This window comes from Hibiscus syriacus, unplaced genomic scaffold (genome assembly GCF_006381635.1).
Source record: "Hibiscus syriacus cultivar Baekdansim isolate YM2019G1 unplaced genomic scaffold, ASM638163v2 tig00015922_pilon, whole genome shotgun sequence".
NCBI classification, from domain to species: Eukaryota; Viridiplantae; Streptophyta; class Magnoliopsida; order Malvales; family Malvaceae; genus Hibiscus; species Hibiscus syriacus.
In genome coordinates, this window is record NW_024062376.1 from 11,876 (window position 1) to 39,810 (window position 27,935).

Sequence of the window (27,935 nt, forward strand, 5' to 3'; positions counted from 1 at the left end):
ATCACTGCATTTGTTTTGCATTTCATGAATCATATGTAATATATATATATATATATATATATATATATATATATATATATATATATATATATATATATATATATATATATATATATATATATATATATGATTGCTATATAAATATCTTGCATAATAGGTAATAATCATTCGCACATATTATTTATGCCCTCTAATTACATTGACCAATTTAATGTGTAAAATATAGTGAATTTGTTTTATTGTTAACACGTAGATTTAACTGCATGTATCTTAAATAATTTGTATATTAACCTCACGTGCATAACTCGACATAATCACATAATTGGATTAAGGGTAATACACCTTTAATTTAAAGTTGTTAGAATGACTTTTCTTAACTCACTAGATAGTCGTTTTGACAATTTTAAATTAAGAGTGTATCCCGTCAGTGACACCTAAATAAATTTTGATTCTTCACCTTAAAATTTAGAAATGGAAGAAAAAGAAATGTCAGGTTATTTAAGTTTGTTGAGAAAAGATCGTTAGAACTCACCTAAATATCTGGTTTCAATATTTTTAAATAATCGAATATTCTTTATCTATCTAATGGCTTGGTAACTTTAATTTAATTTATTTTGGTGCTTTTGAATATTATAAAATTCATATGATGTTGTTTTGTTGGGATCAAAAATTAAATTAAAGTTGAACTTGTAAAATTCATTGCAAAGACATTAATTAATCAACTAGGTACCGATTTAGGGCGTTGTGGGGGTGCTAATCCTTTCCCACACGTAACAGACTCCCGAACTCATTTTCTGGTAAAGCATATCTCTATTTGTCATTTTAATTAAAATTAATTTTTATTTAAAATGACAAAATATTTTTGGGTGACCAATCACACCATAATCAAAGGTTGGTGGTGACTCCTCGAACTGTACGTTTTATTATAAAAAGGAATCCCAAATTTTTTGAAACGAGAGAGGTTTTCTAAAATCACATTGTTTTTAATTAAAAATCAATCATAAAGAGAAATAATTAAAAAAGATGTTGGCTTTCAAAATCTCACTTCTTTAAGAAAAAAATCGTTTCGACAGATATCTTGAAACCAAAGGAGGTCTCAAGTTGAAAACCCGTAAAGGGCGGATTGTGTGTTATAATTTAGGATTCATGTTTGGAAAAATCTTGGATTCTTAACATCTAGAGATTTGGTAGTCAAGAAGAGACTTTACATCCTTATGCATTATTACGATTCTCGAAATCCTTTTGACAAAAGCTATATTTGAATCACTTTCCGGCATGCCAGTTCAGAAGTATTTATGCTATTGATATGTGAAGATGCCTACTACTTTTTCTTTTACATTTTTCAGTAAAAGTTTGCCATGTAATTATTTAAAAACTATTTACATTTGTATAAATAAAAGAGACTTTTCTTGATAACTATCCTTTTTGCAAACATTTTGCTTTGAAAATTTAAAATATGTAGTTTAACTTGAAGTACATAAAATCCTAGTGTATTATTGTACAAAAAGTTTTTTTTTTAAAATGCAAGTTTTCTGAAATTGATAATGATTTCAACTTTCAAGCTTGTATAATGACATTGATACATGGAAAATAAATTTTGAAGTACATAAAAAGTTTCAAACATATGAAGATGGTCCAAAATATTTTCCACATATGGAATAGTTGATCATTGGTACTGGCAAGGTTCAAGAAGAAATAAAAGACTATATCTGATTAAAGAGTATGAGAGCAAGATGTTCAGTTGAAGAAGATCGACATTGTTTGTTGTACCCGAAAATGAAATGAGTCACAAGATGGCCAATGAGAGAGGGTCCTTATTCGAAAAAGAAAATACACTAAAATTGCATCATTGCATACATTTTAGGCATAAATAGGATCATGATATTCATAAATGCATCATTTGTTGATATTTTAGGAAACAAAAATCCTTAGACAACCAGACGTCCTCATCACGAAGGAATCGTGTTATCTTAAATATCTTTAAAAATGGTTAGATGTCCTCATCACGAAGGAACAATGTCATCTACCAATCAGAACTCCTCATCATGAAGGAGTCACATCATCCTTAGACAACCAGACGTCCTCATCACGAAGGAACCGTATTATCTCAAATATCTTTAAAGATGGTCAGATGTCCTCATCACGAAGGTACTGTGTTATCTCAAATATCTTCAAAAATGGCCAGATGGCCTCATCACGAAGGAATAATGTCATCTACCAATCAGAACTCCTCATCATGAAGGAGTCACATCATCCTTAGACAACTAGACGTCCTCATCACGAAGGAACCGTGTTATCTCAAATATCTTTAAAGATGGCCAGATGTCCTCATCACGAAGGAACTGTGTTATCTCAAATCTCTTTAAAGATGGCTAGACATCCTCATCACGAAGGAACAATGTCATCCATTGATTAGAATTCCTCATCATAAAGGAGTAGCATCATCCTTAGATAGTCAGATGTCCTCGTCACGAAGGAACCGAGTTATCTCAAATATCTTTAAAGATGGTTATATGTCCTCATCACGAAGGAACAATGTCATACACTAGTTTGATTTCCCTTGAATAAAGCGGATCTCTCATCAAAGCATAAAATAAACTGGACAAAAATTATTTGTCTTTTGTCTTTGTTCTATTCTTGTTAACATAAAAATGAACAAAGAGGGGCAGCTGTCGACAGTCATTTTCGTCCCGTTATTATTTATATTATTATTTATATTGTATTATTATTATAAATATTATTAATAAATACTAAATTTTACTATAGTAGATATTTACAAATCAGGACCCGGAGGCCCGTTTACAAGTTCAACCCGAGTCAGGCCCAAAAATGATCCAGGTCCAAATAACCCGAAGGCCCAATAAGACCATATCTGGTCCAAAAAACCCGATTCTTCAATAGCCAAGAAGCTCAGCCGTTGGATCTGGAGAGATCCAACGGTCTAGAATGAATCCAACAGAAATCCTAGGGATCACCAACCTTAGGGAGACTTTGGTGATGCCGCACAACTCATCCAAGCTACGATGAGTCACCGTCGTAGATCCGGTGACTCACCGAAGGGTTCAGCATAATAGTGACTCATCGAGATCTATAAAAAGCCTTGAAATCCTGCAAAGAAAAAGGACAAAGACCTAGAACGAGGACACCAACGGGGAGATCGAACCAACAAGGAAGAAATATACAACCAACACACCAACTAAGAAACAACGAGAAAGAATAGGAGAAGGAGCAGCTTACCCTCGGAGAGACCAAACGCTGTCGGAAACCTTTATGTAAACCAAGGTAAAACTTTTGGTTATTGATTAGATCTATTAATTTTGAGGGGTTTTTAGGACTAAAAAAGGTTAGATTTGAGTTTAGGTGGAAAAGAGGGTCATTTTGGGGTAATTTTGTAAATTCCGGCCACCGTGGGGAGGTTGTCGGTCTGTGACCGGACTCTCCGATGGGAGATTTTTAGAGAGAGGCGAGAGATAAATTTTGTTTCTCTCTCTTAGAGAGAGAAACAAAAATGAGAAATGAGAGAAATGTTGGCCTTTAGGGCCATATTTGGGTATAAAAATACCCTTCTCAAAACGATGTTGTTTTGAGGAAGTGGTATTTGCGTAATTTAAGTCACAGGTAAACAATGTCCGCAATCCTTGAGATTTTATAAATTTCTATATTAGTCATTGAAATCATATTTTATGCATTTTAATTCGAATCTAAAATTTTATTTTATTTATTTTTAGTCACTTAATCATGCACATATATATTTAGGGTAAAAAATTAAATTAAATTCAAATTTATAAATTTTACTGCAAAGACATTAATTAATAAATAAAGGTATCAATTTTGGCCGTTGTGGGGTGTTAATCCTTCCCCACACGTAATCGATTCCCGAACTCATTTTTTGGTAAGCAGACCCTTTTTGTGTTATTTTAATAATATTTTTATAAATTTTATTAAAATAACATAGTATTTTTGGTGATCAATCACACCTCGATAAATGATTGGTGGCAACTCCTCAAATTTGTGTTTTATCTTATACCATAAGAAAAATACTTACTTTTTCGAGACGAGATTTAGAAAAATAACGACACTTGTTTTCGTCGGGCATTAGAGAATCAAGCCACCAATTTATTAATTAATTATCTTTCTAATAAAATTATAAATTTATCTTAATTTATTTTTCTACCCTCGATTATTTTAATAATTATTTTAAATAACAAAGTGTAAATTAAAAAAATGAGTTTTCAGGAGTGGGATTAGTTGAAACTTTGAAAAAACAATTATTTTTAAATATTCCACAGTGATTTGCGTGTAGTTCATGCAATTTAAAAGCATTAATTTTAAATATGGAAGCTAATTTGTTGTTTGTGTGGAAATAAATTAAGACAATATAATTATAAATAAATAAATTACTATGTTAAAAAATAAATTGTAAAGCTAAAATAAATTAAGACAATATAATTAAAAATTCAATGGAAATATATCTTTTATATTTAAACACATTATTAAAGTAGGATGTGTCATTTAAGTTACCTGAAAATTTGTTTTTTTGGATGGTGAAAGTTTGAAGCGAAGTTAAATTTGAGTTTTCTAATGGCACAGTTCCCTCCAAATGATTATCATATAAGTATATATATTCTAATTTTTTGCATTTGAATAAACTCATTGGAATTCTTCCTGAAAGTTGGCAGCTATACAAATAAAGATAAGATAATTGAGCAAGATAATCGTACATATTGGAGGAGAGAGAACTAAAGAAATTATTGAATCTAAAAGAAATTTCTTGCAAAGAGGACATGTTGAAGATTGACCAAGGAATAGGACTTGCGCAATAAATAATCAGTCCAACCTTTAACCAATGATTGCCTATAATCTACACCCAATTCTTTAAAGAAAACGTTTCTATAATTAATCAATTCATCTTTTCTTCTTCTTTAAATTGGGTTAACATCAAATAATAGGTTGAAGATTATCGTTTAAAGTCATGCATCAAGAACTAAAGTCAGTTAAAATTGAATTTGAATATTTTATTTTATAATTTTAATAATTTTAATTTTAATTGAATTTTTTTAATGAAATAAAAACAAAAATTATTTACCACTGAGGTTGTCATTTTTTCCATTAAGTTATTTAAATAATAGGTTGAAGATTATCGTTTACCACTGACGTCAATTTAAGGCAAAGTTCAACATCTCTAAATGGTTTCCTAAAGTTAGACGTAACACAACTAATTAAATAAAGGAGAACGAAATACAAATGAGGAGGTATTTGACCCGAAAATCATGTCTTTTGATGTGTCATTTTTTCTATAATCTACACAGCTAATTATAGATTTAATTATTAAGATCATGTCTTTGTATAGAAAATTCCTGATAACCTGTTTGTAACATCTGAAAAGGCATTTGACCCGAAAATCTCCGAGTTATGTGTAAATACCTAAAGAATAATTTATCAATGGTGCTCTTTTGTCAGAATTGTTTGAAAGGACTGGAATAGGATAAGTTTGAATTAAATAATAAGATCAGACGGAAGGAAAAGATTGAAATACCTTGGATCTGTAAAATGACCAAAATACCCCTAGAATAGAAATGGCTCATGAAGATCACCAAGCCCAAGAATGAATGGTTATCCTCAAGTTTTGAAATGAATGGAAAAACATTGATCACCAAAATGACCAAAATACTCTTATGGCCTATAATAAGTAAATGTGTTAGATTAATTAAGGAATCCAAATAAGCATAGGTGTTGTAATACCTTTAAAAGTTATGGAACACAACTTAAGTGAGTCGATCAATCTTAATGCTATGTTAGTACCTGAATGGAATAGATATCACTTGAATGCGTGTTCGTCTTCTCAAGTTTTGATCGATGATAATTCTGGAAGTACACATCTCAGCTTAACTCTAGAGCGTATTTGGTATTAAGAAGTGGATATTTGTGAGACAAATCAACCACAAATACTAAAATAACTTTATTATATGACCAAATTGAACTGAACGGTAATACAATATGTATCCGAAATACAGAAACGTACGAATTACTCTGGAAAACTCTGGAGTAACCGGGATAGACTTGGCTACTAAATGAACTAAGTAACCTCAATGATTGAGGATTAAGTAAGCAATTGGGATAAGTCTGGAAACTCAGATGAACTTACATGATGTATCATCTCTATGGGTCATGAACTACAAATCAAGCACGATATCATTTCATGATATCGTGGAAGCGTGGAAATGAAATAAAGACCTTTGGAAGATCTATTCAATGATGATTCCGAAGATGATCTATGGACAAGAATATTTGGTATTAAAGAGTAAATACCCTGGAAGGGTAATGAATTGATCAATTAACAAGCATCAGTTCTGTGAGCTGTTCATCTTGAGTTGTTTGATAATCCGATCAATCGACATAGATTGTAAAGGTCCTGAATCTTTGTTCTCCCTTAGCAGCTCAAATCACTCTGGTCATATCTGAAAACATAAGTAACTTAGATGTAAAGGATTATGAATAACTGATGATTACGTCAGTTAATGAACTCTTCCGATAGTAATTCTAAATTCCAACATTCTATCAGTATACCGAAGATCCATGTTTCTCTCCCCGATAAGATTATCCAATATCTCTGAATAATATCTGGAAACTCTAGCGTGTTCCCTAATCACATGAATATTTTATCTGATTTTCGATTTGAATTCTTTTATGATACCTGACATAGATTATGTTCTAATACCTGAAATGGATTCTATTATGATATCTGGCCTGAATTATATTTTGATTTTTGATATATCCGTTTACAGACGGAAAACGTTTTATTTAGGGGTATTGTTGGATGAAGAATACTTGCAGGCTCCTCGGCTTTGTGCTCAGGGCCTTACTGGACTTGACAGTGGGTTTATGGTTCTGGGGAACCTACACATTTGGACTTGTCGGTTGGAGGGATTACTTGAATTTTAAAAATATATTTTAAAAAGTTCTGTATCTTTTCACTGGATTTACGGGAACACACTAGATAACCTACCTTGATCTCCTGAACCTAGTCATCCGAAATATTTTCCTCTGACTTAAAACTTATTGTCTGTTACTACCTGAGATATCAGTGGGACCACAACTTAGTCTAAAAATCTGTAGATATCTGAACCAATAAGGAAATATATGTTTATCTGCATCTGCACGTTCTTCAATATCATCTGGTAGTTTTGTATTACTGAGATTTCCAAAGCTCACTCTATTACTCACCCTTTTCAGGTTAAAAGAATCGTACCAGTGCATCTATTGACAAAAGTAAGGGAGTTCTTCTAGCAATGCTTGCAGACTATGATACATGTGATTAGGGGGCATGCAATTGTATTTTGTTTTATATACGAGTCTGAAAATCTGTTTTATTCTAAATACTGATAAATTATTTTATGAGTTACATGTTTTAATAAAAAAATTAAATTTTCCGCTATTTTTATGGTGGGTTGCTCCGGTAGCCCTAATGTGACACCCCAGATTGGATCGGGTTACCCGCATCGGTCTGAGGGGGTTACAGTTTAAAAACTTTTTCAATTTACTATTTTGTTGATTTAGCACCTTATTAACATAGACATAGACGACCCTCCGTATTTACGAGCTTAATGCAATTTATGTCCTCTTTCAATTAAAAAAATCAAATTTATGAGATTTAAAATATTTCTTCTAAAATTTAAACGGCAATAATAATTCTTTCGAAGATTTGAACATAAAATTTTTATATTAGTGTTAAATATTTTATAATTAAATTAAGTGTAAAGTATATAAACAGTCCCCAAACTTTTAGGATACTTATATTTTGGTCACCTAACTTTTAAAACTTGCAATACAATTACTGAACTTTTAGTTTATTTTCAGTAAGGTCCCTGACGTTACCCGCCCGTTAGTTTTATCTGACATGACACGTTAATTCCGTTAAACCACCCCCTGACTTTTTCTTCTTTCTTATTCTTTTTTTCTTCTTCTTTTTCTAAGTTTTAAGATTAAAAAAATACAATTATAAACACAAACAAAAGACACCCCCTTCTTCTTCTTTCATTTATCCAATGCTTTGAAAAGCCATTGCCATCCTTTAAAACTTCTTCTGCTCTTGAAATATTTTTTCTAAAAACTTTGACATCCATATCAGCTTTTGAGGTTTTGCAAATCACGAAAAACATGGTTCAACCTCCACATTTATGTTTATCACCCTATAATCCAACGAGAGCTTTTATGTGGGTATGTATGATAAAGTCTCATAACAAAGTTAATGGGAAGTTAACTGGTAAGAATTCGAGTTGTGAGTGTAGTAAGACCTCCACTCTCTACTCTTATCCCAATTATTGCCACCGCTCTACCTTTTCACCTTCATTGTTTTTTTTTCTCATGAGAATTCATTTCACCACCACACATTAATGCAACCACGATTCCGAAAGAAACTCAGACTAGTAAATACTCAAAGAATCCATTCTAGTAAGGTGACTATTTATTGATAAGGTGTATAGAGTATAATATACTATAGCAGTAGTTGTTGAAGAACATGAATAGAGAGAAAGAGCAAAATTTTCAGGTATTTTCCCGTGAAAATTATTCATCCCTAGGACAATGTCTGAAAGGGAAGAACTCAAGTTTCCAATGCATTCTGGAATTGTTCCATCCAAACCATTATTCTCTAAAGAGAGAACCATAAGGGAACTCAAATTGCATAATAAGGAAGGAATTTGGCCTTGCAAAAAATATGAAATAGAGTTTGAATCAGAAGTTTGAATAATATTTGAAACAAATAAAAAATGTTTGTTAATTTACTTAACAAGATCAGGCCTTTTCTTACATGAAACCAATACCATTTATGGAGCCTGAATTGTAGTAAAATATATAAATGTTTTTAAAAAGATTTTAAATATTCTTCTCATTAAATAAAAAGATGACAATTGCAAATCGGTACACTTTCCAACAGTTAGGTATGTAAAACAAATATCATTTTTGCTAGAGAATCAACAAATACATTTTTGAAAAATTCATTTGTATATCGCATGACATGCAACAAATTACCAAATTTTGGACAGAAAATTTTCCAACGAAAAAAAAAAAGTTGATATTGAAAAGGATTATGATCGTTTCTTTTGATATATCATAACTTAACAATATCTAAAAATTACAATTAGAAAAATCAAGGAAATTTGGTTTAGTTCATTTCGAGTTGAAAAAAATTAGATATTTTAAATTTCAATAATTTTAGAATGGATTTATCTGAGTTTAATATTTAAATGATTTATGTTTGAATACAAAAGGACACGTCAAATGACAAAAATTCTTATAACTAATTAATAAATATATAACAAAATAACAACAAAAAGAGGAAGGAAAGTTATATTATACTTGTCAAGTTGTTATACGAAAAATTAATAATTTCTAGAGAAATTATATTTCCGATAACTGATGGGATTGTACTTGAAATGTAAAATTAAATTTGAAAAAATAATTTGACGAAATAAGTATATTATGTCTATAGTAGTGTGATTGAGTATCTTTATGTTTATAATTTTAAAATTTAGGTAATTTTATATGTTCCGTAACTAGAACTATAACTTGTATAGTCTATTTCTCATATTAAATAATAGGACTCAAGGAATACGTACAATTTCTTTAGTGATCTCCAAATCCATTTGCAAGACATGAATTCATTTTATTATTTTCATCAATTGAAGACAGTATATATGTTGCACAAGTTAACAAAATAAATTAAGACAATATAATTAAACACATTATAGAAAAAATAATTAAAAAAATAAATTAAGACAATATAATTAAAAATAAAAAAATTACTATGTTAAAAAAATAAATTGAAAAGCTAAAATAAATTAAGACAATATAATTAAAAAATTCAATGGAAATATATCTTTTATATTTAAACGCATTATTAAAGTAGGATGTGTCATTTAAGTTACCTGAAAAGTTGTTTTTTTGGATGGTGAAAGTTTGAAGCAAAGTTAAATTTGAGTTTTCTAATGGCACAGTTCCCTCCAAATGATTATCATATAAGTATATATATTCTAATTTTTTGCATTTGAATAAACTCATTGGAATTCTTCCTGAAAGTTGGCAGCTATCCAAATCAAGGTAAGATAATTGAGGAAGATAATCGAACATATTGGAGGAGAGAGAACCAAAGAAATTGTTGAATCTCAAAGAAATTTCTTGCAAAGAGGACATGTTGAAGATTGACCAAGGAATAGGAACTGCGCAATAAATAATCAGTCCAACCTTTAACCAATGATTGCCTATGATCTACACCCAATTCTTTAAAGAAAATGTTTCTATAATTAATCAATTCATCTTTTTTTAAATTGGGTTAACATCAAATAATAGGTTGATGATTATCATTTAAAGTCATGCATCAAGAACTAAAGTCAATTAAAATTGAATTTGAATATTTTATTATATAATTTAAATAATTTTAATTGAGCTTTTTTTAATGAAATAAAAACAAAAATTATTTACCACTGAGGTTGTCATTTTTTCCATTAAGTTTGACATCAATTTAAGGCAAAGTTCAACATCTCTAATTGGTTTCCTAAAGTTAGACGTAACACAACTAATTAAATAAAGGAGAACGAAATACAAATGAGGAATTTTTTACCTCTGAAGTTGTTGTGAGCAATATACAAAAATTGGAGCATAGTCAAATTTCCGATTTCTATAGGTATATTTCCTTCCATACTGTTGTTCCACAATGATATATACCTCAACTCCTTGCACTTGTATAAGCTGCTGGGAATGATACCAGAAATCTGGTTCCCATCCAACCTTAATACTTGCAATTTAGACATGTTATCAAATATTCCTGACTCAAGATGGCCTGCAGTGAGATTGTTAATTATAAGATAACTTTTATGTAATGAAAATAAAAGAGAACGGAATGCAAATGAGGAATCTTTTACCTTTGAAATTGTTGTAACCAATATACAAATATTGGAGCATAGTCAAATTTCCGATTTCTATAGGTATACTTCCTTCCACAGAGTTGTTCCACAATGATAAATACCTCAACTCTTTGCTCTTGTATAAACTACTGGGAATGCTACTAGATATTTGGTTCCCTTCCAAGCTTAATTCTTGCAATTTAGAAAGGTTATCAAATATTCTCGACTCTAGATGACCTGCGGTGAGATTTTTAGTTATAAAACAGCTTTAAACTATTGAAAATATATTCAAATATTCCCAACTCTAGATGACCTGCGGTGAGATAGAAAATTTTAAAAATATGATATTATATTTTTAAAGTTTTTAAAAGAAAGATTAATATTCTCAAGATAAGTAAAGTTTGTAATAACTAATGGAATTTCACGTCAAACATATGAGTAAACCGATCAAAATTTATTAATAAATTTTCTAACAAACCCCTAATTTCTATGTTGAGCACTAGAGGCATTTGTTCTCCATTCCTTTCCCTTTTTATTTTCTTAAACTTGAAAATTTTATTCAATTTTTTTCACTGCTTAAGAAAGCTGCAAATAGTTGAAAATATTCAATCCAGTCATATCTTTACCCAAGAAATCGTTATTAGAAAAATTTATGTACGTGAGAGAATTCAATTTTTTATTCACTGATGAAATTTTATCTAAAATATATAATTAAATCTGTCAAAAACTATTAATATCTTTATAGAAGATCCTTATATTTTTGTTGAGCGCTATAGGTATATGTTTTGCATTTCTTTTCCTTTTTAAGAAAAATAATTTTTTTGTTAAATTGTTTTAATACTTATGAAAGCTCCAAATAGTTGGAAGTAGCAGGTTAAAAAAAACTGAAGCATCCAAAAAAATAAATCAAGCAGTAAACATGACAATATTATATACAATTTTTTAAGTATCATATTCAAGTAGTTAGAAGTATGAAATGTGAAACTAATTTATTTTTTCGTAGCCAAAAGTATTACTATATTAAGAGATTAAAATTTTTAAAAAAACTACATAAATATAAAAATAGTTCTAAGGTATTTGATTCAGAGAAGACTAACGATACAACTTATTTCAATATGTAGGTTATAACTTATTCATTTAGTCTGCCCTAATTTGATATTAAATAATTGGTTGATGGTTCAATTGTATAAAAATTAGAAATTGAAGAAAAAAATTGGAATTGTTCAAGTGAGAGTAGATGGCATGCAATAAGAAATTATTTACCTTTGAGGTTGTTCTGATGAAGATACATAGTGTCGAGCATATTCAAATTCCCAATTTCTGAAGGTATACTTCCCTCCAAAGAGTTGGAATACAATGATAAAAACGTCAACTCTTTGCATTTAAATAAACTCTTTGGAATCCTGCCAGAAATTTGATTTTCACTTAAATCGAGTTCTTGTAATTTAGAAAGGTTGTCAAACATTCCCGATGATAGATGATCTGCAATGAGAATATATTAAATATGACAACATTAGTTATAAAATAAACTTTTTACTAGTGAAAATAAAGACATGATTGAGAAAAGTATGGGACCTTGGAGACAGTTGCTGTACAAGCTCAACTTTTCATGTTTTGACAAATTGCCAAGAGTGGACGGGATAACACCAGTGAAGTTGTTCATGTACAAAAACAAACCTTGAAGTTTAGTGAAGGAACCAAACCATGATGGGATTACTCCACTGAAGCTGTTGTTACCAAAGTTCAAATATTTCAACCGATGCAAATTAGTTAGCGTAGTCGGTAAAGAGCCATGGAAACTATTATGACTAATGTTGAGGGAGGCAAGGAAAGATAAATTTCCCAATTGAGATGGGATGGTGCCTGTGAGATCCATACTTGACAAGTTCAGAGCAGTGACTCTGTGGTGTCTGAATCCACAGGTGACACCAATCTAATCGCAAACAGAGGCAGAAGTGGACCAGTTGGTTGCTAAGAAATTATGCGGATCGTGATGTCGACAGTCATTTTCATCCAGTTATTATTTATACTATTATTTATATTGTATTATTATTATAAATATTATTAATAAATACTAAATTTTACTATAGTAGATATTTACAAATCAGGACCCGCCCGTTTACAAGTTTAATCCGAGTCAGACCCAAAAATGATCTAGGCCCAAATAACCCAGCAGGCCCAAATAACCTGAAGGCCCAACAAGACCAGATCCGGTCCAAAAAACTTGATTCTTCAGTAGCCAAGAAGCTCAGCCGTTGGATCTGGAGAGATCCAACGGTCCATAATGAATCCAGCAGAAATCCCAGGGTTCACCAACCCTAGGGAGACTTTGGTGATGCCTCCAACTGCTCCGCCACCTACATCTAACTGCTCCGCCGCTATGTTCCCCAACTAAATTCTGCCACGCCACCGAAGGCTCCAGAAGACGCAAAAAGGACCACACAACTCATCCAAACTACGGTGAGTCACCATCGTAGATCCGGTGACTCATCGAAGGGTTCAGTAGAATAGTGACTCATCGAGACCTATAAAAAGCCTTGAAATCCTGCAAAGAAAAAGGATATAGAGCAAGAAGGAGGACACCAACGGGGAGATCGAACCAACAAGGAAGAAACATACAACCAACACACCAACTGAGAAACAACGAGAAAGAATAGGAGGAGCAGCTTACCCTCGGAGAGACCAAACGCCGTCAGAAATATTTGTGTAAACCGAGGTAAAACTTTCAGTTATTGTTTAGATCTATTAATTTTGAGGGTTTTTTAGGACTAAAAAAGGTTAGATTTGAATTTAGGTGGAAAAGAGGGTCATTTTGGGGTAAGTTTTTAAATTCCAGCCACTGTGGGTGGTGGCCGGCAGTGGTAGTTAATGACGGCAGGAGGCTGTCGGTCAGTGATCGGACTCTCCGATGAGAGATTTTTAGAGAGAGAAATTTTGTTTCTCTCTCTTAGAGAGAGAAACAAAAATGAGAAATGAGAGAAATGTTGGCCTTTAGGGCCATATTTGGGTATAAAAATAACCCTCTCCAAACGATGTTGTTTTGGGGAAGGGGTATTTGCGTAATTTAAGTCACATGTAAACTATGTCCGCAATCCTTGAGATTTTATAAATTTCTATATTAGTCACTGAAATCATATTTTATGCATTTTAATTCGAATCTATAATTTTTTTATAAGTAAATTTTATTATCCAAATAGAAAAGTAGCAACAACAATCCCAACAGGGAGTAAAACCAATACTTACAACAAAAAATGGTTAAACTATACCCCAATTATAGCATAAATTACAATTAACATTATCTATTCTATTTATATTTTTGCCTCTAAGTTGGATTCAGACAAACACTTTGATGGTAGACAGAATTTGTTCAGCATCTTTTGATTCACGACGAAAAATTCTTCTATTCCTCTCCTCCCATAACAGATGTATGGATGAGGTCCAAGCAAGTTTCAGTATAATTGAAAGGAGTGATTTACCTTTCCAATTGTCTGACGCCCAATTAATCATTTCTCCCCAAGTCATGTGAGTTACTCTTAGGTGAGTAAGATTGAGAATGAGACTCCATAGGGTTTTTGCATAGCTGCAGTCAACAAAAAGGTGATCCCTTATTTCAGTGGTCTCATTACATAACACGCAGCTTTGATCAAGAACAATTCCCATTCGAGACAGTCTTTCCCGAGTTGGAAGTATGTCTAGGATGGTCATCCAAGCAATCATACTGATTTTTGGAATATGGGAAGGAAACCATATGATTTTATGCCAATGAACCTTAGTTCTTTTGTCCCTAACTTCTTCCCAAATATCTTTAGTAGTTTTAGCTCCTGCACTAAGAATAGGAAAAGTAGTAGTACGAAGTTTCCCTAATCTCTTGATACTCCAGCTGTGTGAAGGTTTTACTACCATGTTTATAAAGTCTTCATTTTTAATAACATAGGAGTAAAGCCATGCGACCCAAAGAGACCCTTCAGCAACGAGAATGTTACGGATAAGCTGGATCATACAAGTTGTGTTCCAGGATTTAATGTTTTTAAGACCTAACCCTCATTCTGATTTGGGGCAGCAAAGGTTGACCCAACTGACCCTATCTCCAGAAGCAACTTGATCATTTCCTTTCCATATTAACTGAGAACAAAGCTGGTTAATACGATTGATAATAGCTTGGGGAAGATTAAACTACCTGCACCAAAAGTTAGTCATGATGTACGATAATGTTTTAACTATCTCAAGCCTGTCTGCATAGCTTAGGAGATTACTGGACCAGTGATGGAGTCTGAGTTTAATTCGATCAATAAGAGGCTGGCAGTCTTACTCTGTTAATTTTTTTGTGATTAAAGGAACCCCCAAGTATCTAACAGGAAGGAGACCCTGTTTGAATTCAGAAATAGTTTTGATTATTTGAAGACTTCGAGAAGCAATTCCTGTTGCAAAGAGTTCAGTCTTGCTTACATTAAGCTTTAGCCCTGACATGAGGTAGAAGTGATCTAAGATTGAGATAATACCAGCAATAGAGTCAGGGTTTCCCATACAGAAAATTAAAAGATCTTCAGCAAATGAGAGATATGTTAGGCATATCTTTTTTCATTTAGGATGATACCCAAAAATCCCTTTGGCAGCAGTAGCAAGGTTAAGGGTTTTAGAGAGTATGTTCATGGCAAGCATAAAAAGGGTAGGGGATAAAGGATCACCCTGTCTTAATCCCCTTTGGCCTTTGAAGTAACCAACCAAACTACCATTGAGAGATATAGAGTACCTAGCTTCAGTAAAACAACATTCAATCCAGCTTATGAAGATGTTTGGCAGCACTATAGCTTTGAGGATGTAAGAAATGAATTCCCAACTAAGAGAATCAAAAGCTTTTTGAAGGTTAATTTTAAGGGCACACCTTGGGGAAATAAGCTTCCTACCATAACCTTTAACAAGTTCTTGAGCTAGGAGAGTATTGTCAATGATATATCTTCCTTTAACAAAGGCAGACTGATTAGGAGTAATAATTTCTGGCAGCAGCATGGTTAGTCTTTTAACAAGGATTTTGGTGATGATTTTGTACAACACAGAGCAACAAGAGATTAGCTTGTAATCCTTAACAATGTTGGGGTTCTGGACTTTAGGATCAATACTATTACTGTGGCATTGAAGGCAGGCAGAATAAAAGCTTCTTGAAAGAAAAATCTGATAGCATTGATTACATCATCTCCTACCACAGGCCAAGTTTTTTTGAAAAAGAGGGGTGTGAACCCATCTGGTCCTGGGGTTTTGTCATTTCCTTGACTAAAAAGAGCTTCTTTGATTTCTTCATTAGAAACAGTTCTAATAAGATCAGTGGAAAGTTCTGTAGGCATATCGTAGTGGAGCAGATTTTTCAAAAACTGAATATCAGTGTGTTTAACATTAGGATCTGCAGAACCAAGCTGCATTTTAAAGAACTCAAGAACTTCAGTAGCCATTTGATCAAAGGATTCCAACCTTTTGCCTTGATAATCAATAAGGACTCTAATGGTATCTCTTTTGTTATTGGAAGCAATGACAGAGTGGAAGAACTTGGAGCATTTGTCTCCCTCTTTGATCCAATTAATTTTGGCTTTCTGCTTAAGGAACTGATTTTCAGCCTCTTAAAGATTAGTGAGATCATTTTGAATATTAAGCTCTTCTTCAATAGTGCTAGCCCCTTTGAGAGTTTGAATCTGTATGTATTCCAGCTTAGCTCTCTTGAGTTTAACCCTATCAGATAAGTTGTTGTAGGAATCCTTATTAAAATATTTTAAACAAGGCTTAAGTCGTTTTAGCTTGAGGAACAGATTTTGCATAGGGTTGCCTTTTACAGGTTACTGCCAGGAATGAGTGACAATATCAAGAAAGGTAGGATAATTTGACCAAAAATTAAATAACTTGAAAGTTTTGGGTTTGTTAGTTAGGATTTCTTTGTTTAACCAAACCAGTGCCATACAGTGGTCAGAAAGACCAGGGGCACAGAATTCTACAAAAGATCTTTGGAAGGCAGTGGCCTAGGAAGAGTAAATTAAAACTCTATCAAGCTTCCTTGCTAATAAGGTATCCTTTTGTTTATTACTCCAAGTGAAGGAAGGGCCAAAGTAGTTATTATCTTAAAGAAGAAGGTCTTGAGTCAAATCTTGAAAATCCCTCATATTAGAAGATTGATAAGGACTAAGAAGATCTGAATCAGAACTTTCAAAGTAATGAAGATAGGTGTTGAAATCCCCTCCTAGAATCCAAGGAGTATAATTGAGTTGAGAATCAAGGCTTCTAAGGTGATGCCATAATTACCTTCTGATAGTGCCATTGTTTCTGCCATAAATGGCAGTGATGATGAAAGGAATATTATTGAATTGGCACTTGACAGTGATACTTTGATCAGAAGAGTTGATGAAAGAAATGTCAATTCCTTTTTTCCAAAGCAGCCAAAGTCTACCATTAGAGGCAAAGTTATAATTTGTAATCACCTTCCAGCTCCCAAAAGTATAATGCAGGATGTTGTCAGATTTTTCAGCTTTGATACGAGTTTCCATCAAACAAAGGATATCAACTTTGTGAAGAGGACTTTGAAGTTTCTATTTTATCTACAGGAATCTTAGATTTAACTAGATGCTCTTTCTTTGTAGTCTTTAACTCTTTAAGGAGATTAACAACTCTTGAAACAGCAAGCCTTGATTTCTCTGGTTGGATTTCAGCATTAGGGGATTTTTCATCAATTGAACTCAGGATTTCAATCCTGTTAGCAGATCCTTTAAGAGGGACTTTAGTTTTGACCTTTAGGGGTCTTTCTCTACCTCTTTTAAGAAATGAAGGTGAAGATTTTTTATCTTTGGTGGGGGAGAGAAGAGGCTGTGAAAGAGTCTTCATTGGAGCAGATTCATCAGATAGAGGAGAGGAAGATTTATTGATTGGAGAATTCTCTTTAGCATGGAGCATGATAGAGGAGGATGTTAAGTTGTCCTTGGGAGTGTGATCAGAGTGAATTGGAGGGTGACTAACCGTAACAACTTCTGAGTGAGAATCAGAAGGTTCAGGGTGATCTTGCTATAATCCATCAGAGTTTGCAAGAGATTTTGTTTCAATACTTATGTTAACTTCAGCCTTTTTCTCCAAATTTTCATTGGAGCAGTTGAATGAAGAGATGGGCAATTCTTATCAGAATGTCCAAATTTGGCACATTTTTTGCAACTGTTCGGGAACCAAGGAACTTCAACATAAATAAGAGTTTTAAGATCGTTTGCAAGAATTACTTCTACAGAGTCAGGAATTTTCTTCTTAACATCAACCTCAACACAAACTTTAGCAAAGTGCAATATAGTTTTAGAAGCAGTGAAAGAGTCCATGGAGATTGGTTTCCCTAGTGCACTAGCAATATAACTTAAGCCATATTGAGTATATAATTCTAGAGGCACATTGTAAAGATGGATCCATATAGGCAGATGAGCAAAATCAAAATCAAGCTTTTGCATGTTAGGCTCCCAGATTCTTAAAATTAAAGGCTTGTTAAACATATGCCAAGGTTCGTTTTCAAGGACCCAGTCTCTAGCAGAATCATTAGAAAAGGAAAATATGTAAAGATTGTTTTCGGCGTAACTGATCTGAACTCCTTCTCCTTTCGCTGGGTGGTTCCATAGGGTTTCAATGATTCTTTGCAAAGCAATGAAATTTGGTAGCACCCTGAGAAATTGACCCACCAAAGATGATTTCTAGACTGTTGTTCCAGCTTCAAAGGCCTCTGGCGGAGGACAGACAATCGGATTGCTATCGGTCGATTTGGGGGGGGGGGGAAATGATAGCTTTTGGCTTTCTTGACATTTAAAAAGCTTTCTCCAATCCATCTCGCAAGACAATAAGATGGGAAATAAAGAAACCAGTAGAAACGAATCGATTGACTAAGAAGAAATCATCGACGACGGAAGGAATCTCAGGTTCCATTAGCCCCACTAACGTGCGCGCAAAGAGAAACGCAAACGTACGCCATTTTTGTTTTTTTAGTCACTTAATCATGCATATATATATATATATATATATATATATATTTAGGGTAAAAATTAAATTAAATTCAAATTTATAAATTTTACTGCAAAGACATTAATTAATAAATAAAGGTACCAATTTTGGGTGTTGTGGGGTGTTAATCCATCCCCACACGTAATCGATTCCCGAACTCATTTCTGGTAAGCAGACCTTTTTGTGTTATTTTAATAATATTTTTATAAATTTTATTAAAATAATGTAGTATTTTTGGTGACCAATCACACCTCGATAAATGATTGGTGGCGACTCCTCAAATTTGTGTTTTATCTTATACCATAAGAAAAATACGTACTTTTTCGAGTCAAGATTTAGAAAATAACGACACTTGTTTTCGCCGAGCGAAATACTGTCTCGACACGTGAGTTATATGGGATTTTAAGGCTAAAAGGGAAGATTGATCGGTGGTGATATTGACAGAGAAAGTAGCAATAAAGGTTGCAAATAGAAGCAGAAACATAACAGGAGGGAGGAAGGAAGTTTTTGCCATAAGGTTGGGTGTGGGTATAATGCAAATCATGAAGAGAGAAACAATTGGGTTTAATGCTTGTTGAAAACATTTTGATGTTTCGATATAAAAAATTAAGTTAAATGAATTTTAAGATTTTACAAATGATTTTATAAGTATATTCGATTTAATTAATCGAATATCAAAATATTACTCCAAGTCTTTCAAGACCAATTTCAAACCTTATTAAATGTGTAAAATTGTGTTTTATACTTAAACTATTTTTGAAACAATTTTCACAAAGTATTTTGAAACCAAAATCAAGCCTAAAATCAATTTCTCAAAGTGATGCACCGATGCACCAATCCATGCATCGATGCACCATGGAATAAATCGAACATCGAATGCATTTTATGCATCGATGCACATACCATGCATCAATGCACTCAATGCATTTGATGCATCGATGCACCAGCCATGCATCGATACACTCTGGCTGTTTTGAAACATCGAATGCACTTGATGCATCCGTGCACTCTTAGTGCACCGATGCACTAAGGGTCCAACGGTCAAAATATTTGAATTTTACACCGATGCACCATGGGTATGCATCGATGCACTGACGCTCCCAACTGCTTTAATTAATTGTTTTCACACTTAAATGGCTCTATTGACTCCACTAAGCATCCCCAACGTTCAAAATCATTTGAAGGAGTATTTAAACAAGTTCTGAAGCCATTGATCAACAACAAGAAAGAAGAAATCATAGAGAAACAAGAGAGAAAGCATCAAACATCAAGTTTCTGCAAATCAAGCCAAATTTCCTTCAATATTCATTTTGCTTTCAAGAACACAATTTGTGCTCAATTGTAATTATCTTTGAGTGTTCTTAACTTGTTCTAGAATTATGTAAACATATTGCCTTGTGAGGTTTTCCTTGTAAGTTTGCAAATTTGTATATTTCTCTTTGAAGAAGAGTGTGCTCAAGAATTGGGGTATAATTCTTGAGGGAATTGTAAGGTTACTCTTTGTCCTCAAAAGAAAGAACAAATTAGTGAATTTGTTGGAAAATCCTTAGTGTGGATAGCTAACTTAGTGGACTTAGACTTTGGTTGAGATAGTCGAACCACTCTAAATCGTTGTGCAAATCTTTTTAATCTTCTTCAAAAGCTTCCACCAAAATTTTAATTGCCAATTCACCCCCTCTTAGCCTATTCCATCAATCGATTAACTCAACAATTGGTATCAGAGCCTCACTCATTTGAAGGTTTAATCACCTCTTGAGTCGATTCGGGAAGAGTTACATCGATTTTCAAAGTCATCAATGGCTGGCATTTCAAACTCCGGCTTCGGTCTTGATTCATTACCAACCTCCTTTCTCCAATGGAGATAATTATACTTATTGGAAGAATAGGATGATGTATTTCATTCAAGCAAGTGACATGGGAGCATGGAATATCATAGAAGATGGATACATCAAACCCTCCACTCACCCGAGGTTGTGGAGTGAAGGAGATATAAGAATGTTCCAGCTCAACTCCAAAGCTATCCATATTATCTTTTGTGCTCTTGGACCAGATGAATACGAGAGAGTTTCATCTTGCACAACTGCCAAGGAGATATGGGACAAACTACAAGTCACTCATGAAGGCACAAACGAGGTAAAAGAATCTAAAATTAGTCTTCCAATATTTGATATGAAGGTCATTTCCTTGGATGTAGGTTGTCATGCTTTAGACTTCCGAGGAAATCACATGATAATAGTAGAAAGATTAATTTTTTGGTGTTCTGAAGCATTTTCTGTATGATTTGTTTCGAGACATACTCATATTAAAGTTATAATGAGCTAAAACTGGGCGAAAAGCTGATACGAAAAATGGCTTCCATGGTTGCAGGACTACATTGCATTAATACAGCAAAGAGTGAAGGAGCTTCAGAAGATTCTAGATGAAGCCATTTCTAGTATGGAGGTTGATTAATCTTGCTGTTAATCATTTTGAGTGGTTTATCAGCCAGGTTTTGTAAATAATGTTAGTAATTCTCTTTTTAAATTTAAATTATTATCGTTCATTCCGTCGCATTTGCGCATTTGTTTAATGACGTTATTAGTTCAGGGACTGGTTTTTCGATGGTGTAATGGGATCAATTCTGGTATGCCAAAAGTGGCAAATGTTAAGCTTTCCATGTTTGAAGAGAAAATGTTCTTCCTGCAAGGCATCAAATAGAAAACTCCAAAAATTACATAACGAGATCATGGATCTCCATTCGGAATACGGAAGTGCTGATAACAATGTCGAATTCGTTTTTAGGTATAAAAGTTAATTTTTCTGAAAATGTTTGTGTTCTGAAAATGGAGTCGTCATTGATTGTTTTGGACTATATACGATCGAATATGAAAGAAAATGAATCAAATGGATTAACAGCAACAGATCTTCACTAATGGATACTCCTGTGCCAGCAACAGATGAAAAAGAAAATCCTTCCCCTGGTATAAGCCAAATGGATACTATTCTATCAGCATTGAATCAAGTAGACTCGGCCACCCAATTATCTGATCAAGTAAATCGAGCTCCAATTAGGCAATGAGTGAAGACAACCTTGTTCCAGATTGGTGGCAATCGAGGCGATGATAACACAACCTTGTTCTACACTGCAGTGTATGTACGTCACCGTATTTTTCTCATTCATGACGACATCTGATGGCGAGTAATGAGCAAAGGTGCTTGGAAATCGCATGCCAATACATCATGGGGAAGCTTTATCCAACTTGTGACTTACGATGCGAAGTTTCGCACTTTATTTTCTCTCTAAGGAGACAGTTAAGATTTAGTCTCGATAATATTGTGGGTTTAGAGTTTAGGGTTCAGGGTTTAGGGTTTAAGGTTCAAGTTCTAATCTTTGAATTCAAATCTTGTATAAGTGCACTCAAAGTGATCAAGCTAATTCATGTATCAGTACCACAAAAACTTCATTTGATTCTGTCTCCTACTATTGAATAAACCTTTTTTGTTCAACCTTTTTTTGATGAATATAAATTTTATTGCCAAAAAATCAACCTTTTTTCTGTCTCCATGATCTGTCTGGTCACATTAAAAGCCGATAAGATACTCTTTAAAACCGCTTAGACTAGCAACAATCAAAGAGCATATGGTCCCTAGATTCAATCTCATTTAAACACAGGACACATATACCATCAATATTTATGTTAAGCGACATCAATTGATTCTTAGTGGGGGCCTATCTAACACTGCCATCCAAGAGATAACGGAGTTCTTCGAGATATGATCGAATGCCAAATCAATCTGTCCCAAGGTACCTTCTCACCATGCTCGCTTTTCATATATCTGCAATCGACGTTGAGGAAACCATCCGCAATTTACTCTTATTATTATTATATAAAATAGAATTATAGATATAGATAGATATACGGGATGGTTTTTTTTTCCCGGGTTACAAGTGTGCGACAGTTTAGAAACCGAAATTGTCAGTTAACTCTAAAATCAGGGAAGAAAAGAAACTTTAGTTGAATACTCAAGATCACAAGCAACCCTACTTAATTTGCAGTAAGTTCTTCTGAGTCTGAATCCTCAACTCTTGGGACCCTTTTCTCAAAATTGATTTCCTTGCTTAACTAATCGCTTCTCTCGCTGTTTGTTTCTCTTAGGATGGCCGAAGAACTTGTTTCTGCAATCCTGGAGCTGGTACGTGCAATCAAAGCTGACGAAAGTGTACGCGACTTTGTAGATGTGACAGAGTTTCAGGGTGAGATGGACTCGCTTGTACTTCGTCTGGAAGCTATTCGGTCCAAGATGAATGCATTAAAGGATTGGCCATTGTCCGTTCAGCTGCCGAGACTTGAGATTGACGGGTATGTACTTGATGATCTATTATACGATATAGAAGACATGTTTAGCGACTTTAACAATCAATTGATGTGAAGTAGATTACTGGTAGAAGAAACTAAGGTTAGTAAAGAAAAAACTGATCCTTCTGATCCGGACATTATAGATTTGGATAATGATCCTTTTGAATCATCCATTTCTAAGTTGGAAGTAGAGTTGATGAATTTGAGATCTAAGCTTTCTCCTGGACCAGAATCTATTTTGCTGGACCTGGAAGTGTCGAAGTTACTTGGTATAGACCAGGTAAAGAAAGATATAATGGATGTAATTTTGGGCGAAGGTAGTAAAGAGAGGAGCGACAAAATCAAAACCATCTCTATTGTTGGCATGGACGGAATGGGGAAATCATCTCTTGCTCAATGCATTTGTGAAGATGAGCAGGTCGTGGCAAGCTTCGACAACATAATAGACGATTTCAACTTAGGCAAAATTGGTAGAGCAATCATTCAATCTCTTGAGGGCTTGAAACATGACTTCTTGTGCATTCTAACATTATTTCCATTGCAAGGTATTTTAGATAGAATTTATCGAAAGATTGTCGACCAGAAAACCCTTCTTGTTTTAGATGGCGTGGGGAGATATGATTATGATGACTGGGGAGTACTTAAATCTGTTTTTCAACATGGCATGCCAGAGAGTAGGATTGTAATTACTATATATGGGAATCTCCTATGATACCCAAGTATTTTTTTAAAATACTATGGCTATCTTATTGTGATCTACCTTGGTCAATAAGGCAATGCTTACTGTATTGTGTTATCTTTCCCAAAAACTTTGAAATGTCGAGAACTCTTTTAGTCCAACAGTGGATGGCACACGGTTATCTAAACTCATCCGATAATTCAGAAATGGAGCTAAAAGGTGAAGCGTACTTTAAATGCTTAGTAGCTCATTCATTTTTACAAGATTTTTGCAGGAATGGTGGTATCCATACATGGAAAATGCATAATATCGTACACGACTTACTTCGGTTTCTGTTCCAATCTGAACTAATGATGGAGATTCGATCTGTTGAACATATGATCACTACAGCAAAATAGAGTTTTAGCGGCGTTTTTTTAGTCTTATAGCGGCGTTTTTAAGCGCCGCTAAAAGTATTTGCCGTGATAGGAAAAACGCCGCAAGAAGCGCAGGCAATACCAGCGCCGCTAAAGTTAGCGGCGTTTGAGAATAAAAAACGCCGCAATAGGTCAATATCTATTACGGCGTTTTTTGAACAAATGCCGCAAAAGGTCGATATCTATATCGGCGTTTTTGGAATAAACGCCGCAAAAAGTTATGATATATAGCGGCGTTTCTAGAAAAAACGCCGCAAAAGGTCAGATCTATAGCGGCGTTGATAAAAACGCCGCAAAAGAGAAGGCATATACTGGCGTTTTTAGAACAAACGCCGCAAAAGGTCAGACCTATAGCGGTGTTTTTGGACACAAACGCCGCAAAAGGTTAGACCTATAACGGCGTTTGTGAACTCAAACGCCGTAAAAAGTCAGACCTATAGCGGCGTTTTTGGATACAAACGCCGCTAATTACCTTTCTTTAGCTAATATTAATTGATTTTGCATATTTCATTTCTGCTATACATCACCTCAATTTATATCTAGCTTTATCTAATTAACAACAACCATACATTTTAATTAAGACAAAAAACATAAAGAAAAATACTTAACAATAAAATAAATTAAAGTTTTTTTATGGAGAGAGAACCTTAAAAGACATTAAAGTACAAATGAGTTATAACTGAACCTCAAAGTGTAGATATACATGGATTTATTGTTCGATACATCCTCAATTTCACTAGCATCATCATCATAACCTCCAGATATGCCTTCTAAAGCTACTTTGTTTCCCACTTCATTGGAATTTGTCATATTCATCGTCTTGACATCTTATTTAAAAGTATCATTTGACAGTGAATGATCTCTCCTCAATAGATTAAAAACAAATGGGAAACGTTGTGCCAGTCTATTGAAGAAGCTGCTTTTTGTTGAAGTTTGTTCTTCAAGATTACTGCAATTACAATAATTTAGATGAGACTAAGAAGAGAAGGAAACAACCAGCAGAACTTGCATTCATAACATACATGTGAGTGATTGAGAACTGAAAAAAGATGTTGCAACAAACAACAAAAACAGGAAGTCAGGAACCATGAAAACTAAAATAGAATCATGATGTACTTTATAAAACTTTCACATTTCGTTGAGTATGAAGGGTTTTTTTAATGAGGTCTCCCATTTCTATAAAAAACAATTAAAAAGAAAATCAACGTACTTGTTTAGCATGGCGGTAATATTGTTCCTTGCGTGACAAAAGAGATCGATGTTATCATGTAACTGTTTATAAAAGCTTTAATCAATAAGCCAACCTCGGAATACTGTAAGTGTTAACAAGAATCATACATGATAAGGCAATCACATACAAGATTCGAAGAGCACTTTGCAAAAGAAGAATAAATAGAATCCATAACACTTCCTTTGAAAGATGAGTTCCACTTACAACAATACACAATGAAGAGCACGAATGCAGAAGTACATTTATATGCCACCTTATATCAGTTTGCAAATGAAGCTAAAAGTTTTGGACAACAATGCTAGATCCAAATTTTTTTGATCTTTAATAATTTCATCAGTGATGATTCTCATAGTCTCACTCTAAATCCATCAACACTAATCAATTAATAAAGGAATCATTATCACCTAAGTTAACCTCCTGAACTTTACTGCAAACACTTACCTAACTTGCAGACTAAACATTAAAAAGTAGCATAAACAAGAAGGCATAGAATTCATCACAATAACACCTATCAATTACTGCATGGTTGCATATGATGATCAAAGAAAGGTTATGAACCAGGGAATGATACCTTGTATGCAGAAAGATTGGATGTGATTTGGCTAAGAGTTTGAGAATTTTGCTTCAAAATATGCATAATTGTACCGCATATTCCTAAGAACATACGACAAACAAGCAAATTAAACAACTAAACAATACAACAGGCATAATTTGCAGATTAAACATTAAAACCTCGTGAGTAACTACAATAGGTTTTCCATTAAGTAAAACCTCACATAAACTAAAAAGAGAAGGGAAGAATAACATATAAAATTAAGGAAATAAATAAATAAACAGAATTAGTTTGATAATTTCAAGGAAAATGGACACATGGTGTCTAAAGCCCAAATTAGAAGAAATTTACTTTAACAACACAAATAGACAAAGTTGGGCGTATGAAACAATCAGAGTATAATTTATATATGCAAAGAACAGTCTAATAAACTCTTTAGCTTTACTGTTAAATGCCACAGGTGTTTAGGTTGTGCTATTATTTCGCAGATATTCACTGAGTAGCGACTAGACTGAAGCCAGCTGCTAGAATCATTCTTTGACCTCATAAAAGAAAGATCAATCTCTATTGTAGAGTATAACTTTTACATTGCTGTTAAGTTTTCAAAGCCAGATATTACAGGAAGTCAAAAATAGCTTCATGGTTTCAAAACTTTATAAAACTCCAAACTCAGAGAATTATGATGTACAACTCCAGTCACAATTGAATGATGAGTAAGCAAGAGAGAGTTCAACATGAATACACTTTATAAAATGATCTTAAGGAACAGTTCCATATTAATTAGTTCTACATGAAGATTAAGACCCTTTAGTTAGATGGATCACTTGACAATTATGCGTCCAAACTTGAACCTAAATTGTAGGCACTTTACCTGTGATAAATCTAATTTTGAATAGAATTTCAGGAATTGAGCTTGCAAATGCACTACTTGTACAGAATTAAAGAAATTGAAATATCAATTGCTTTAATGTTAAATTTGTGGACCTTGGATTTCAAAGTAATCATTACTTCAATAAACCCCAATTATGTAGACATCATAAAATTTTCAACGACAATTTTATTCACTCGGCTAAAATGTAAGAAAGCATCTCAATTTCACAGTTCACGGCACCATCACCTAGTAACAAATACGTGATTTCTTAACTTTCCAATCATAGGCAAACGACAACAAATTTAGCCAAAATTAGTTATGGTAAGCATAATCCTAAGTAAACAAGTGTAGTAAACAGAATCAACGGATTAAACCTGAGTAAACTCATGTAGTATGTCTCTATCACTTCGTTTGACTTGTGCAAGTCCAAACCCGAACAAGACGACCTGACCCCCCCCCCCGACTCCATGGCCGCCCCAATTCCACTCCATTCTGGTCATGAACAACAGTGTTATTCACGAAGTGATCAACCTCTGGTACGATTGGCCCAACGGAAGAAACTTCAACATCATCCAGCACCAGCTGGGGAATGTCCTCCACGATCTCGAGTGGAACAACGGGACTTCCTTCTTTTACACCCTCGATTCCTCCAAAACCTGCAGTAGCGTTCAGCTCGAGGTCGGGATTTTACGCCCCGACTGGCTCGACGGAGCTACGTACTTGGGTTAGCGAGAAGTGGACGGGTTCGTTTGCAATGTGTGGGAGAAAGCGGATTTCATCACGTATTTTGAGGATGTGGTCACTAAGAGACCCGTTCTCTGGATCTTCTACACAGGCGAGTCTAACTGATTTCGATTCAGTTCAATTTTAATCTGATGAATGAAGGTGAAAATTGAAAGTGTAGGGAGGGAGGCGCATGTGATGACATTTGAGGCGGGAGCAGTTC

General features: G+C 33.8%; 2 protein-coding genes and 1 long non-coding RNA gene across 3 annotated transcripts in view; 1 reads left to right on the top strand and 2 right to left on the bottom strand.

Moving 5' to 3' along the window:
* Positions 1 to 15,479: 15,479 nt before the first annotated feature.
* Positions 15,480 to 18,873, bottom strand: LOC120208157. Its single transcript, XM_039207501.1, has 6 exons — positions 18,869 to 18,873; positions 18,143 to 18,569; positions 17,444 to 17,936; positions 17,184 to 17,324; positions 16,137 to 16,509; positions 15,480 to 16,023 (listed from the first exon to the last, which is right to left on the bottom strand). Exons 1-6 carry the CDS (start codon positions 18,871 to 18,873, stop codon positions 15,480 to 15,482), a joined length of 1,983 nt encoding a protein of 660 aa, XP_039063432.1.
* Positions 18,874 to 20,262: 1,389 nt separating this feature from the next.
* Positions 20,263 to 27,554, bottom strand: LOC120208156. The gene is made up of 4 exons (XR_005524272.1): positions 27,406 to 27,554; positions 20,742 to 20,745; positions 20,502 to 20,505; positions 20,263 to 20,273 (listed from the first exon to the last, which is right to left on the bottom strand). It is a non-coding gene; the product is annotated as an uncharacterized LOC120208156 (long non-coding RNA).
* Positions 22,859 to 27,935, top strand: part of LOC120208155 — a 36,299-nt gene continuing 31,222 nt past the window's right edge. Inside the window, exon 1 of the mRNA XM_039207499.1 lies at positions 22,859 to 22,900. The gene's annotated coding sequence lies outside the window, so the exon portion shown is untranslated. The remainder of the gene's footprint in view (positions 22,901 to 27,935) is intronic.

Bases quoted from the DNA above. Each gene is read 5' to 3' on its own strand.
- LOC120208157 (XM_039207501.1), bottom strand. The intron at 17,937-18,142 runs GTAATTCTTGCA...GATGGATTATAG, and splicing joins AAATTCCTGACTCTGTAGAA to CAAGATCACCCTGAACCTTC. The intron at 16,510-17,183 runs GTAATTATGGCA...CTAATCTTTAAG, and splicing joins AACAATGGCACTATCAGAAG to AGGCTGAAAATCAGTTCCTT.